General features: G+C 41.8%; 1 protein-coding gene across 1 annotated transcript; it reads right to left on the bottom strand.

The window, feature by feature from the left end:
- Nucleotides 1-3,548: 3,548 nt before the first annotated feature.
- LOC131702757 (major facilitator superfamily domain-containing protein 4B-like) lies at nucleotides 3,549-12,508 on the bottom strand. Its single transcript, XM_059004831.1, has 10 exons — nucleotides 11,774-12,508; nucleotides 9,511-9,709; nucleotides 8,188-8,427; nucleotides 7,017-7,176; nucleotides 6,551-6,666; nucleotides 5,814-5,987; nucleotides 5,273-5,420; nucleotides 4,671-4,741; nucleotides 4,168-4,288; nucleotides 3,549-3,851 (listed from the first exon to the last, which is right to left on the bottom strand). The coding sequence occupies exons 1-10, from the start codon at nucleotides 11,998-12,000 to the stop codon at nucleotides 3,820-3,822; spliced, it is 1,488 nt and encodes a 495-aa protein (XP_058860814.1). The 5' UTR covers nucleotides 12,001-12,508; the 3' UTR covers nucleotides 3,549-3,819.
- Between the last annotated feature and the right edge of the window lie 1,458 nt (nucleotides 12,509-13,966).

Genomic DNA, 13,966 nt, shown 5'->3' with positions numbered 1-13,966 from the left:
AAAAATGAAATATATCTGTGTGTGTGTGTGTGTGTTTCTGTCCTTCAGAGGCTACATTTGAAAAATAGATTTTGTTCTCCCTTTACTTTAAACTGGTAGAAGTGAGTATGGCTTATTCATAATAATGCGTTTTACTAAAATAGCTGTTAAGACCCCAGGAAATGGAGTGTGTGTGAGCCGAGTACAGGACAGCTACCCATGCAACCAAACACAATACTGTCATCTCCCATGCTGCCAAAGCCAGCCAGTCAAACAAATATACAAGAAAGAAATGATGCTTCCAGAGGCTGCCAAACTCCTCAAGCCCTTATTTTTGTCAACACTTGCCCTTTGTGTGGAATAAACAGCTGAGAAGTTCTGTACACCAGGGTATATTGTGCTAAGTGACAACATGTATGGGAAAGCCTCGCAGTGCTGAATGAACGAGCCGTGGCAGACGCAAGGTCATGCACTTGAGCTGGAAGAAGCTATAAATACTGATGTGGAAGAACAATGGCTCCCGGTGTGGATCTGGGAACCTTTGAACTACGGGCATTGTTGTGGCACGATTACTGCACACCATGGGAACGGAGACTGTGTTTGCGTATGCAGGTGACAGAAGTGGACGTGGAGTTTTGTAAGATTTAGATATCCTGACATGCTGAGTTATTGAAAGCTACATGGTGCTCCTTGGTGTCTTGGGCATGCATTGGTTAGGAGAATATGGAATATGTGCCACAGGAAAAACTAATAAGAAACTTTAGGGCTGGACTTGGCACAATATTGCCAGAAAGGAAACAAAAGCACCCAATAAACAAAAAGAGAAATTTAAAATAAAATAAGTTTAGAAAAAGGAGTAAACAAATGTTTCACCTGATGACACAATGACAAAGACAGCTTGAATTTGCTGCTTTTTTTTTTACACTTGAATTCATGATTCAGTGTGTGGAGTTATCTGTTTTGTGTGCTGCTTTCCTCTCATTCATGTGTGAATTTGAAGCTGGTGTCCTGATCAAGAGAGTGAAGCAGAGGGAGGCTGTTAAGAGCCTTCCTCTGTTCCGCCAACACCCAGCCGAGGGAGGGTGTTTAGCTCTTGGATTTACACGTCGCAGCTCCTGAGCCAGGGGGAAAGTGGATGTTACCTACACTTCAGCAACACAGAGATCAGGTATGCCTTTGTTTTTAATTCCAAGTACATCGACCCTGAAAAGCACTAATCTTGGACTGCCTTATCTAAGATAAGATAAGGTAATTAAGAGCTAAACATAGAATGCAGAACCAGTCATATGTTTTGAATGTTATGCAGTATTTCAAATAAAAAAAGGTCATTTGAGCCATACAGCAGCTGAGCAATAACACACTATTCATCATTGTATTTATTAATACATCTTGCCATATAACGTTATAATTCAATTGTGCTACAGTATTTACAATCAAAACACCAGCGTTTTTTCCCCCAAATATACAATACATATATATAAAAATGTATGAATTCATGGTATCTTCATGCATCAGAATTCTAACACACATTAGGTATACTTAGTGTTTTCTACAATACATAACTGTTTCTAATTGACATTCACATTCAATGATATTGCACTTGCATTATTTACTAAACAGACATTGGTGAAAGAGATCTCTCTAGCTGGAAATGCTCTAAAGCTGGACCGATAAGATGATCTCGGAGGGGTACAATCTGTGCGCCGATGGGATTCAGAGAAACCCAAAAAAGGGTTTATTGTGCGGGAACCCCTGGGGTATTGGCTATAGACTCTAAAGAGGCACTGTACAAATCAAGCATTTCACAATCACATTCTGCTATAGATCCCTTAGCTTCCCAGAGAGTGTCACATTTTTAGCGACGTATTTCAAAACCTCTTCAACTAGTAGAATTTTTTTTTGATCAACTTGAAATCGGTTATGATATCATAACAATAATGATCCTGTTAATAATTTTATTTCTAGACACATTCATCGATTGCCACTGCTTTGTTAAAGCTTCAATGCTTTTATTTTTTTTTCAACTGACCCTGCCGCCCCACAATAATCTTAACACTTACTTTCAGTAAATACTATACTTCAAAAGCACATACCCTGCAGCACTTATTGTACAAACATTTTCATGTGTACTTCTCTTTTGGATAAGGGAACATACGTCCTGGAGACACCACAGCCACCAGTAAAAGTTATATTTCTGGAACTGCAAACATCTAAACTAATACAGGCTTATGTGTCCCCCTTTCCTTGCACCGTACTATCCCATTTTACCTTTCTGCTTCCAGCTCTGCGACCGTATTATAAAACACTTGAAGAGAGGAGGGTTCAAAATGACCCGCGAAACCCCTGAAAGGGAGGCGCTTCATTCGAAGAATCAATTACTAGCAGTGCTTGCTTATTAATTATTTTACATCGGACAGGGAATTAAAAAAAGGTAAGCATATTGCTGTTATGGTTGTTTGGAAAGGTACTGTTAAATACATTGCATGTTTATTTAGCATACATATTAATGTTACAATATTATATATATATTTTTTTTTTGGCCGTGACTATTCCATGTAATTGTCTATTTACAAAATCGTGCCCTTAATCACTGTCACTGCACCGATTATTAGCCTGTATAAACATGTTATTGAAGATGCTTGAGATTTAGTAACAAGTGATATTAAATATTAGTTTTATTCCCGAGGTCTGTTAAATACATTTTTATTTTTCAATAGGTTTGCAGGTGTGTTTTTTTCTCGCATTCAGCTCTAACCCTCCAGACATGTCTAGCTGCCAAGCTGCTCAAGTAAATATATAATTTTTTTTCGTACATTTTTTTGGCGCTTTCCACAAAGGGTTGAGAAACAAGACTGGTTAGGACCTGCATTATAAAAGGAACATATTTGTTTTTTGTTCCTCAGGGCAAGAAATGAAATAACTGAAGCTACCAAAGAACAGATCAAAACAACACTACATCATGTGTACAACTATCTACAGGGGAGGGGGGGGAACTGTTCACAATTCACCCTCAAACCTATACGTAAACAAGTAAGGTGGTTACTTACTGTATGAAGCTACAGTATTTACATATATAACCTGCACTGAAAGTTAATATTGTTGCCTCTAGATTATGCTGGCATTCAATGGGTTGAAGATTACTTCTGTTTCTTTAGAGGCTCCAGTACTGTTCTCCAAATAACTTCCTGGTTTGGACCACCGCTGCCAGCCTCCCCTAGCAGTGTCACCATCTGTCCGATTGGAGCAGACAGCTGCAGCAAGAGCTGGTGCTTCGTCTGTCATTGGCTAAGGCAGGCTCAGAACACCAAGATACTGAGTTAAAGGGAAAACAGAATCCCTGAAAACAACTGCAGGAAACCCTCAAAGGGATGTCAATCGCACAGCATTCCCATTATAACTAATACACAAGCTGGAGCACAGTGGAGGGGAGCCATGCCTTGGAATTCATACCCAAGAAATCAACCTGGCAAATGCCTTAAAAAAAAAAAAAAACTCAAAGCAGTGCGTTATCTATTAAGCAGCCTCTTTCAGAAACATATATGGATGAACACCTCAGCTTTGTCAAAAAGTGAATTGCATAACAATTTATTCAGGGTGAAACATTATTACTGTGAAAAGGATATAATAAATACTTCAATAAATTAGCCTAATATCTGATTGTCTCCATACTGTACATCACAGGAAAGCAGTGGTGGGGGTCCAGTAGAGAAAGCCGTGTGGCATTTAGAATTCAGCAGTTCTCTGATCCTCTGCCCTCGGGTGAAGTTTCCTGTATATATCGTGTCCAGTTTTGTGTCCTCTCTGTCTCTCCTTTCCTTTTGATCATGGTTACAATGCTGCCTATTCCGTGATGTGTGTTTTTCCAGGGCCCCCTACAAAACAAACTCCACTCAAAAGTGCACTCGAGCAGTCTAGGAAAGATAACTCAAAACAGCAGGGCTAATACCCATATGGAAGTCTATTTTTTCTATACAAGACACTGAAGCTATTTAGGTCTTCTTTCGGTAACAATACTGGCCCTAGGATAAACCGCTATCCTTCTACCAGCTTTTAAAAAGCACTAAACAACAAACTACGGTAACTGTATGCAATTATTTCATGCTAGCACTGCATACAAATAATAAAAAAAGCCATCAGGTTGTTCTGATGCCCATGGGTTAAGTTGGGTTGGGTTTGGTTGGGTTGTACCTGCGAGATGCTGCTTGTGCGTTCTGTGGAAGAAGAGCAGGATGAAGAAGAGGACGAAGCCCAGGCAGCCAATGATCATCCCGGACAACAGGAAGCTGTAGCTGCCCTTAATTTGAATGATCTAAAAGGGAGAGAGACGGAGAGAGATGTTTAATGTTATGCTAATGAATAGCAGATCTCACAATATCAATGGTGGTCGTATCAAGCAGTACATGTTATTGTAAAAACTTGCGTCAGAGACGCATTGCTGTCTGTTTTCTATTTATATTAGTTATAGCACAGATTGTTTTGCATTGCTTTTAACGGAATAATTAAAAAGAAAAACAGCAAAGACACTGGCAAACAACAACCACCAGATATACTGTGCAGGTAACTAGTTTAGGTAGTTATTTTTAATTAAACACTTGGCGGAGAACAGGTTTACACAGGAGTCACGTACAGTACCTCCGTCGCCTAGCTATCACTCTGGACATACAGGAGATGAAGGGCAGAGCGGTACCTACCGATCCAACCATTACTTGACAGACCATTTCACCCATTCCAGCACTGGTCACTAAAACAGTCGTAGCACAGCCTTTGAGAAACAAGAACACCACACGTTACCCACAGAACCATAAAGAAATTTCCACCTGACCAGCAATGGGTTAGAAAGCTAATCAAGGTGCTAAAAACCACCTGTCTCAAAAGACAGTAGCTTCCAGTCTGTAATACATAGGTCAGTTTCATGCAGAATCAAGGGTAAAAGCAAAGACTGCCAATGAATCATTAGGACGGCAAAGCAATTTTAGCAGAGTTCGTGTTAAACTTTGAATCTGGTTCTAAAGAAGACTTGATCTAGTACTTATAGTCATCTTTATATTTCATTTTTGTATTTAATACAAATGTTCCTTTGGTTTTCAACGGTGTGAAATGTATAAAGGCGCTATAAATGATTGCACATTCTGAAAAAATAAATAAATGAAAGACCTTCGTGAAATTGTTTGGTTACACATTTAGTAAAATACTACACCCTTTTGGATTTGTATTACCATTTAAATCTTGGATTAAAAATGTAACTGGGCAGAGGCTGGGCGTGAACCGGCGACCCTGTGCACCAGTACGCTACCTTGGTATTCCAGGATGTCCTCTGTGTAGGCCAGCATGCAGGGGAAGATGCTGCTGAGGAACATGCCCAGGAACCAGGTCCCCACGAAGAGGAACGCTGTGCTCTTATAGAAGATCAGAAGCAGCAAGACTGTGACAATCACTCCACTCTGGAGAGACGAGAGGGGGGGAGAGGGGATGTAAGCACACAACCCGGGACACCAGAGAGGATCACTATACAGGAGCAATAGTATCCTGACGATAGGAGCAGGTGGAGGCAACAGAATCGAACTTTCAAAAGTCACATTAATAGGCAGCTAGTTAGCATTCCAAATCAGCTTGGATCTGAAAGCCAGTTACAGGAAACCACATGGTTCCATATCCCAATGCATTTAGCTATCTTTACCTCCTTTTCAAAGGACACTACATATACCACAATACATTTCAAACCAATATGTTATTCAATATTTCATCAGAAGATCATTACAATTGGAATTACTCTGCAGTGAGAGCCTGAACGAACATCTTTGCCTTGCCTGGACGGAGCAGGCCTCTCTCCTTACCAGGTTCACAAGCAGCAAGCCAGCGGGTTTGAATCGATAGGAGAGCGGGATGGCCCCCAGCCTGCCCACGGTGATGGCCGCCCAGAACACACTGGCTAAATAGCCAGCCGTCTTGTGGGCCATTTTCATGGGGTCGGCTACCGCATAGCTGTACACAAAGCCAGAGTACTCCCCCTGGAGAAGAGACGAGAAACGTGCATTGAAGCGTGTTCTTAAGTAATCTGCTCCAATTTCTTGAAAGGAGAAAATGCCTTGTAATTGCAGGCATGGAACTACGACTCTCATTGCATAGTAGTTTGAACCATTCCTGGTTTTACTAGGAGTTTATTAAGACCCCTATACCTTGTTACCTATACACTGGCTAATCAAGCTTGTATTAAAACCTGGAATGGATGAAACTGCTATGCATTAGGAGTCTTATTTCCATCCCCGAAATATTATAAAAAGTGTTGTTTGTTCTCCTATGAAATTTGGAGTCACTGTATTTTATAGTGTAGTTTGTAAAGATGTAACAGACTGCATTATGTGGTATTCTGATCACTGCTATGTATGATGTACTGCATTTATTAAGCATCTGTGTACCAATAAGTAAGGCAGTAAATATGTTTAATAGTATAATAAACAGACTTTTTTGTGTAAACAGCAGGTTACTGTTTAAACTATCGTACACGTTGTCAATGAAAAAAGCGACTTCTGTTTTTATTTCAGGAGTGGTCCTGTTCCCATTGCCCACTCACCACGATGCCATCGGTCATGAACAGCACCAGCCCCCCCAAGATGTGGATTCCAAAGAAAGAGATGGGGACGCCCTGGAGGTGCTCCCCCCGACAGCAACTGAACAGACTGCCGTGACCTGCAGGGGAACACACAGCTCAGCGCCCAGCTTCTCAACCTCCACTTGTTTTTACTACTTCTACCAATCTAGGGTCCTTTCAGCAGAGCAACATATCATACGACTGAGGGATAAGGGAATAAGAAGAAGAAGGAGGAACGGAATGAACGAGACGAGGCCATTCGGACCAGCAGTGCTCGTCTGGTTCATCTCAAAAGCGTTGCTCTCAGTTATTGTAAGAAAATAAAAAAGTCAGAGGCGAAGATCCCACCAGGGCAGGGTTGTCTCGCACAAATGTTTTATATAATTCTGGATTAACATGCCGCATTCAGCTGGTGGTTGTTCGGTTCAGCTCTGGCTCTCTCCCCTACCTTCCATGTCAGAGTCCTTGCTGGATGGGTCCTGTGCGTCCGTGCTTTGTGTCTCCATGGCCATCTCATCCTGAGTGAGGAGAGGGGGGCTGGAGCTCCTGCAGCAAGGAACCATCCTCTCCCACTTCATCAGCAGGAACACAGCGATGGGCACAGGCAGCTGGCATGGAAGAGCCTTTCATAAGAACCCTCACCATCATTGTATTCCATTTACAGTATAAAAAGCTTTTCCCCTTCTGCACTAAAACTTCTCTGAACAACCAGCGTATTACCTGAAAAAACCTGAAACAGAACTGCAGGTTATACCAGCACTGGCAATGGAACAAATATCGTATACTGGCTCTAATACAGTAACTGGTACTGATATGGTGCCATGGGATTATTAGTGGGTATTGGTTCATAGTTATTGTGATACGATTGGTCACAGAAACAGTACTATTCTACCAATGGCAGTCTCATAGTAATACCGACCCACTGCATTGCCACTGAAGATCATTTGATTCGGGTTAACAGGTCAGGCCAACCTTTCCTTTCTAATACAACGCGGTCACACCTTGCTTGTGCAAACACGGTTCAGGATGAGAAATCACCCTGAACCATCCAGCTTTCCAGCTGCTGCTGAGGTGCTTGTGAACAGGAGCTGAGCAGTATCACACAGCATGAGTAAACACTGGGCCTCCCAGTTACAATGCACTGTGTCATACAGCATGATTTCATTTCTCTATTTTTTTTTTTAAATACTTGTTGAAGGGTGATTGCACAGCTCTTGTCCTTGCCCTGTTACATTGTCCCCTAGTTTAACCATCAGTACACTATCACATCATATCTACAGTACAGGTTTAAAAATTGCATTGCATTCTGAATTAATGTGAGCTGCAAAAGTAATGATCACGAAAACCATAATTCAGATAAACCAGGGATGGAAAGAAGGCTCCTATTGCATAGCAGTTTCAACCAGTCCAGTTTTTATTATGAGCTTGATTAGCCACAGTGTATATGTAACAAGCACTCGTAGCAAAACCAGGAATGGATCAGACTGTTAGCAATGGGAGTCTTATTTCCGTCCCTGAAATCACAAGCAAAAATGTATTTGAAATGACCTCACACTAGCCATGCCTCTATTTAGAACCCTGTGATATCCACAGTTGGAAAGCAGTAAAGATTGGCTCACGTTGATCAGAGCCATGATCCAGAATGCGTAGGAGACCTGGGTGACCACCTCTCCCTCCATGGGCAGCTTGTACTGGGACAGGTTACTGGCAGACGGGCCGACCAGCGTGTGCCGGATGTGGTGCATGATCTCGGTGGCGTTGCTGGTGTTATTGCCCTGCAAGCAGTTGGTCTCCGAGAGGAAAGGGTCCGCAATGAGGGGGCTCACCAGGGCACCCAAGCCAATGAAGAAATGCAGAGCCTGCAGGGAATCAGAAAGCAGAACAGCTGACACTACATCACAGACAGGTTTGCAGAGTTAGAGTTAGGTTTGTAGGGGTCCTGGTAAAGCAACTATCATGAAGTAGGCAGCCCCGCAATACCTGAACGAAAGAAAAGGAGACAGAGAGGACACAAAACTGGAAACGATATACAAGGAACTTCACATGGGAGCAAAGGATCACAGAACTGCCGCAGCCACAGATGAGCACTTTCTAAATGCCACAGAGCTTTTTCTATTGGACCCCACCACTGCTTTCCTGTAATGTACAGTATAGAGACAATCAGATATTAGGCATTATGATGTTTGCAATTGTTCAGAGTGCTTCTGGGTTTGGTGGCTCAATTACAGCGAGTCAACTGCGCTATAAAAAAGAAAAAATCTCCGGAACGATTCCAGACATCATAAAACAGGTAAAGGAAATGTCAAACACATCATTAAAAAGGTCATATAGAGCTACCCAGGAATGCACACAGGATATTGTTTTACCACAGAGAATATGTGTATTGCCTTTTATGTGCACTGCAAAGCAATGGCATTTTTCACGTTTGCTTTTTCCACCCCCAAGTATAAAACCAAAGAAGCAAAGCTAGTTGACGAGACATTGAAGATGACATCTGAGGTCAAAGAAGTCTAGTGCTGCTTTGGTACCGTTTTTATTTTAAAAGGGAACAATGATGTGCTGATGCTGCCAAACTTCATGCATCAGTGTGTTTAAGAGCCCTGTAGGAATGGCTTAGTCATGCCTCTCCTGCTGTGTTATAATTTGCTCAATGAATCTAGCCCTTTGTCAGAACAGGTTACTTACCCTAGTTCTGTTCAGATTTCATTTGCGTGCATCAGGAGTTAGGGATGATAGTTTTGTAAGTAAAGTAGATAAACATTTCAGCTAGTACACTGATGAAGGCACTAGCTAAAATGCCCATATACTTGACCAAGGGGATGATTTGATCAATCTGTACCCTGCTGGAGGTTGGATATTCTTAGAGCATCTAATCAACTCCCTGTTTTCTCAAGGTATTGAGTGTTTCTGAAGTCATGGAGGACAGATGAAGAGAAACAGACCTGCAGGAAGATGGCCGAGTCCTTCTGATAGAGCTTAACCAGCTGGATGTTGGCGATGGTGTCGATGACGCCCATGGCCAGCCCGGCCACTGCCATGACCACTGCCAGCAGCAGGACATTGTGGCACAGCGGGATGATGGCAAAGACTACCGAGATGAGCAGGGAGGAGACAAAGAGACCCGTCAAGGAGCAGAATAACCTGCGGGACAGGGGGAGGGAGAACCGAGATACACCTTACTACAAAACATCTAGAAATGGGACGTTTAAGGTCCTGGTGATCAGCAACTAATAACAGTGTAGTACAATAACATTTTAGTGACCCATTACTAGTATTTGTCATATAATTGAAGTTTACGGTTTCTAATCAATGTGTGTGTGTTAGTTACATGTTCTCATAATACTGCTATGGACTGCTACGGGTCACACAATCATGCGATTCCTCCCAGGAGCCCAGCATCCTAATTTTACTCAGGCAAAGCAAGGGATAGGCTGAAAACAGTTCCCCATATTAGTTGTTAATTTTTATGTATAATGCTGCTTTTAAACGGAGAGAGGCTGGGGGCGGGGCTGGGGGGGGGTGGGGGTGGGGGCACAATCGGGTGCCTCCCTCCCCCAAGTGAGATTAAAATCAAGATTACAATCCCTTTCCCAACACTGGTTACCAAACCTTGGGAAAATAGGTCGCAATGGAAACTCTCCAAGAAAGGTGAAAATTGCATGCCATGTAAAGCAATTCATCAAAAAAAACAAAAAAAACACTGAAAAGCGCCTCAAACAAAAGCCCCTTCTGTTTTATTTTTCTCATCAGCCAAGTAGTATCGCCAGCGGTACCCGATATCTTTGAAAAGCTGCTCTGTCAAACACACCATCCAGTTGCGACGTAGGAACATTCATTTCTCAAAGTTTCAATTTACCATCACCCTCCATGAGAGAGACATGGGACTAAAGCATTCGGAGGCACACTGGGATTGTTGAGAGAGCGATCAGTTACCACGAACACTGTATACTGAGATTGATAAAAACAGGGTTAGACATTAACAGGCCATTACTACCACATGGAGTTAGTTACCATATGTTGCATTTGCTAACTTTCATATAACAATTGGGGTTAATATATAATAGAACTAGAAGCCACTTTCAAAGCACCTGCTTGCATCTTATATTGCCATTTATAATTGTATAGACTTCAAAGGTAATCCTAACTGATAAACTAATGAAATGGTTTTATATGGAAATACCCAGACGGGGCCCGAGTTTCTCTGTAAGCTTCACTAAATTGTGTATTAGCTTTTGTGTCCGTTGAGAGTTATTAAATGTAGGATCCGAGTGTCATCGTGACAATATGACTGCTTAGCAAAAAATGAAATAGGAAACGTCTCAGTTAGCTCACACAATAAAACATCTCGATAGCTGTAACATACTTCTACCTCTCTGTTTATTATTACAACATATATTATTCCTGGACTGTTTTCTGAGTACATCATTACTGATGCGGGACATGAAAGTCATTATGAACTTGTGATGCCAATGACAAAACACAGGCTCTTTGTATTGGAGCGACTCCCCCAACCCGATGCTTAACTGTATGGACATCACAAAGTCCAGCCTGCATTAGGAGAATGAGTTCTAATAATTTAATGACATTAGTCCCTGGTGGAAATACATTTTTGTGTGGTGGCTAACTAATTGAGATCAGGCACTTTTCTGGGAAGGAAATAGCACCCAGTTATACATATAAAAGTTTATCCTGGTAATTCTGCACAGTAATTCCAGTTTATATACCCCCTCCCCTTTTCTTGAGATACATGACTCATGTTCAGTACTGTTCTTTAACACAATGCTTTATATCTATGCCTCACTATGCTGTATTGCGCTTGATGCTTTTAATGTGGTATATTTCATCCCCCCCCCCCCCTCCCCTCCCCTCCCCTCCCCTCCCCTCACCTCCCCCTCCCCCTCCCCCTCCCCCTCCCCCTTAGATTACAAGCAAGCAAAGCAGTATTTAATTTCATTATTTTAAACAATAACGGGGATACAATAATATGATGTATGACCCATGTCACCCTAGCCATACAGTACCCTTGTCGAAATATATTAAGGGGTATATAATTTGAATATGCGACATACTGCATTGAAATATGATGGGTACATTTCTGGAAGCTAATAACCCTTATTAAATAAATAAATAAATAAATAAACACATTGTAAATACAATACTAATAATAGGGATGGTGTGTCGTGATGCAGAACTAAGTACACTCACGTCTTGAATATTCCTCCGATGGAGCTGCCGATCAGCAGACAGAACTGCTGCGAGAAAAACACCCATGTGATCTCCTGCAAGGTGGACTGTGTCTGACAGCGGAGATCCAGGATCGTCGGACCAAGGAAAGCGATGCAGAGTCCGAAACTGAAGAACACGCTCCAGTAGGTGAGCGTGTGCTGCAGGTTCCGTTTGAAAAGGGTGATAATCCGCTCTTCCAGCAGCATTTTACAGGGAGTCAATAAAGCCGGCACAGCAACACCGGGAAGGTATAGTCGAAGATCAGGCTTTTTCTCTTTGAAGTGTACACCACCTTGTGTAGTTCGATTTGTTCACCCCCTGCTGCTAGTATTGTTATGGATTTCCAGATCAACCTTTTTTTTTTTAACCCAAGACAAACTTTCTGGCTTGGTTGCTGAAGCCACGCCCAGTTATAGACTGCACGGCGAGAGCTCTATTTGTTTCTAAGTAAACGGTAGGTTACTGTTTTGGACAATGTGTTTGTTTTGTACGATAGAGAAAAGTGGGTAAGCGGTCTTTTTATATTGCAAATACGCGTAACACCCTCCCTTTCGGCTTGTAAACATTATGAAAGTTTAGTTAATGCTTAAAACGGCGTCGCTTCATTTGTCAATCCGAGCTGCGGTTTTAATTTAATTGTGAACCATTGTCTATTTAAAATATGCATTCATTCAAATAGAGGCCATTCGCCAAAGACAGCACCTGTTTCCTCAGGTGTTAACGAGTTCACATTTAGCAAGGTGGGTGACTGATTAAGCGAGGACCGGATTTAAAAGTAGGGTTGGTTCCATTCCAAGTCTACACATTTGTATTCTTACAACCGGGCATTCAAGCTGTTAAAAACACTACAGTAAGAAACTTTTCCATTGCCGTGCTTGGGAAGCATCATTTGATATCATGGCATATATTTTCAAAACAGCAGTTCCTATTTACATGTGGGAATAGAAAATACAGGTCCAAAGAGCTTCCATCCGGATCGTAAGAGAAGCTCGCTGTTCTGCTTTCTTACAATACACGCTTAGAAAATAGGGTTTCTGAGGGTGTTATTTATAGAACCATATTTAGGGGGTTCATATTTGGAATCCAGCCAGAGGTTCCAAATATTATAACTGTGTGCTTGGAACCCAGTGTATACAACCCTCTGCAGTTCCCTGTATAGGAATGGTTCTTTATAGTTAGTCATAGATTCCTACACCACACATATTGGCCAATGCATTTGAAATCTCAGTCCAGGTCACAGGTTACATAACGTACCTGGCTGTGCTGAGTAGATTTGCACAATCCAGTGTCTGGAGCAGGAAACCAGGACTGGCAACGGGTCAATGATTGCAGGATGAAAGATGCACTTTTTTTTTAATAGAACACTCATGGATTCTTTAGGGAAAAGGAAAGATTCACAGGAGAAGTTCATCTTTGGGCAGACCATACACTGTGTTCTGTGGGGTACAGGTGAGGCAGCCAGCTTTAGCACAATATGGATTTCTATTCAGAAGAAGGAATTAGGTGCAAGCCCTCAATTCATCATCAGACGAAATCGGAAAGCAAAGATTTTCTGATCGAGATTTTCTCTGTTCTAATTTTGGGTGGAAATGTAGTCCCGTGGGCAAGACAGTCACACAGCGGAGCGTAATTCAGTTCACTAAAACTAAGTAGGTTACTGAATAGTAGCAAAGACATTGTGAAAAAGAGAGAGAGAGAGAGAGAGAGAGAGAGAGAGAGAGAGAACCTAAATGAGGTTTAACCAGAAGCTGCAGCATATTTGAGGTCATCAGACATGTGTCATGTTTAAACACACCATCTATTTTACATCTTGAGGTGGCTTCTTCCGAATACTAGAGGTTACCCTTGTAGTATTTTCAAACCCATTATGAGCCTTGAATGTCAAGGCATGGACATAAGACTCCCATTGCATAGCAGTTTGGTCCATTCCCGGTTTTACTAGGTTTAATAACACACCTGAGCTTGTTACCTATATACACTGTGGATAATCAAGTGCCTATTAAAACCTGGAATGGGTGAAACTGCTATGCAATAGGAGTCTTATTTCCATCCCTGATGTCTTAAGCAAAATAACCATATTGTGGAACTCAAGGGCCATGAGATGGACAGCCCAGAAAAAAGTTTAACCCAGAATATTACTGGCATCAGTTTTTAAACAAGGAGAGATGTGTA

This window comes from Acipenser ruthenus, chromosome 30 (assembly GCF_902713425.1).
Source record: "Acipenser ruthenus chromosome 30, fAciRut3.2 maternal haplotype, whole genome shotgun sequence".
NCBI classification, from domain to species: Eukaryota; Metazoa; Chordata; class Actinopteri; order Acipenseriformes; family Acipenseridae; genus Acipenser; species Acipenser ruthenus.
Note: the sequence above shows the minus strand (reverse complement) of the source record. Positions and strands in the feature narration are given on the sequence as shown.

What these genes read in the sequence shown, in the direction of transcription:
- LOC131702757 (XM_059004831.1), bottom strand. Translation starts at nt 12,000, where the DNA reads ATGCTGCTGGAAGAGCGGATTATCACCCTTTTCAAACGGAACCTGCAG. An exon ending in ATCGGAGGAATATTCAAGAC is followed by an intron (nt 9,710 to 11,773) that starts GTGAGTGTACTT and finishes CCTGTCCCGCAG; the next exon opens with GTTATTCTGCTCCTTGACGG. An exon ending in ACTCGGCCATCTTCCTGCAG is followed by an intron (nt 8,428 to 9,510) that starts GTCTGTTTCTCT and finishes GATTCCCTGCAG; the next exon opens with GCTCTGCATTTCTTCATTGG.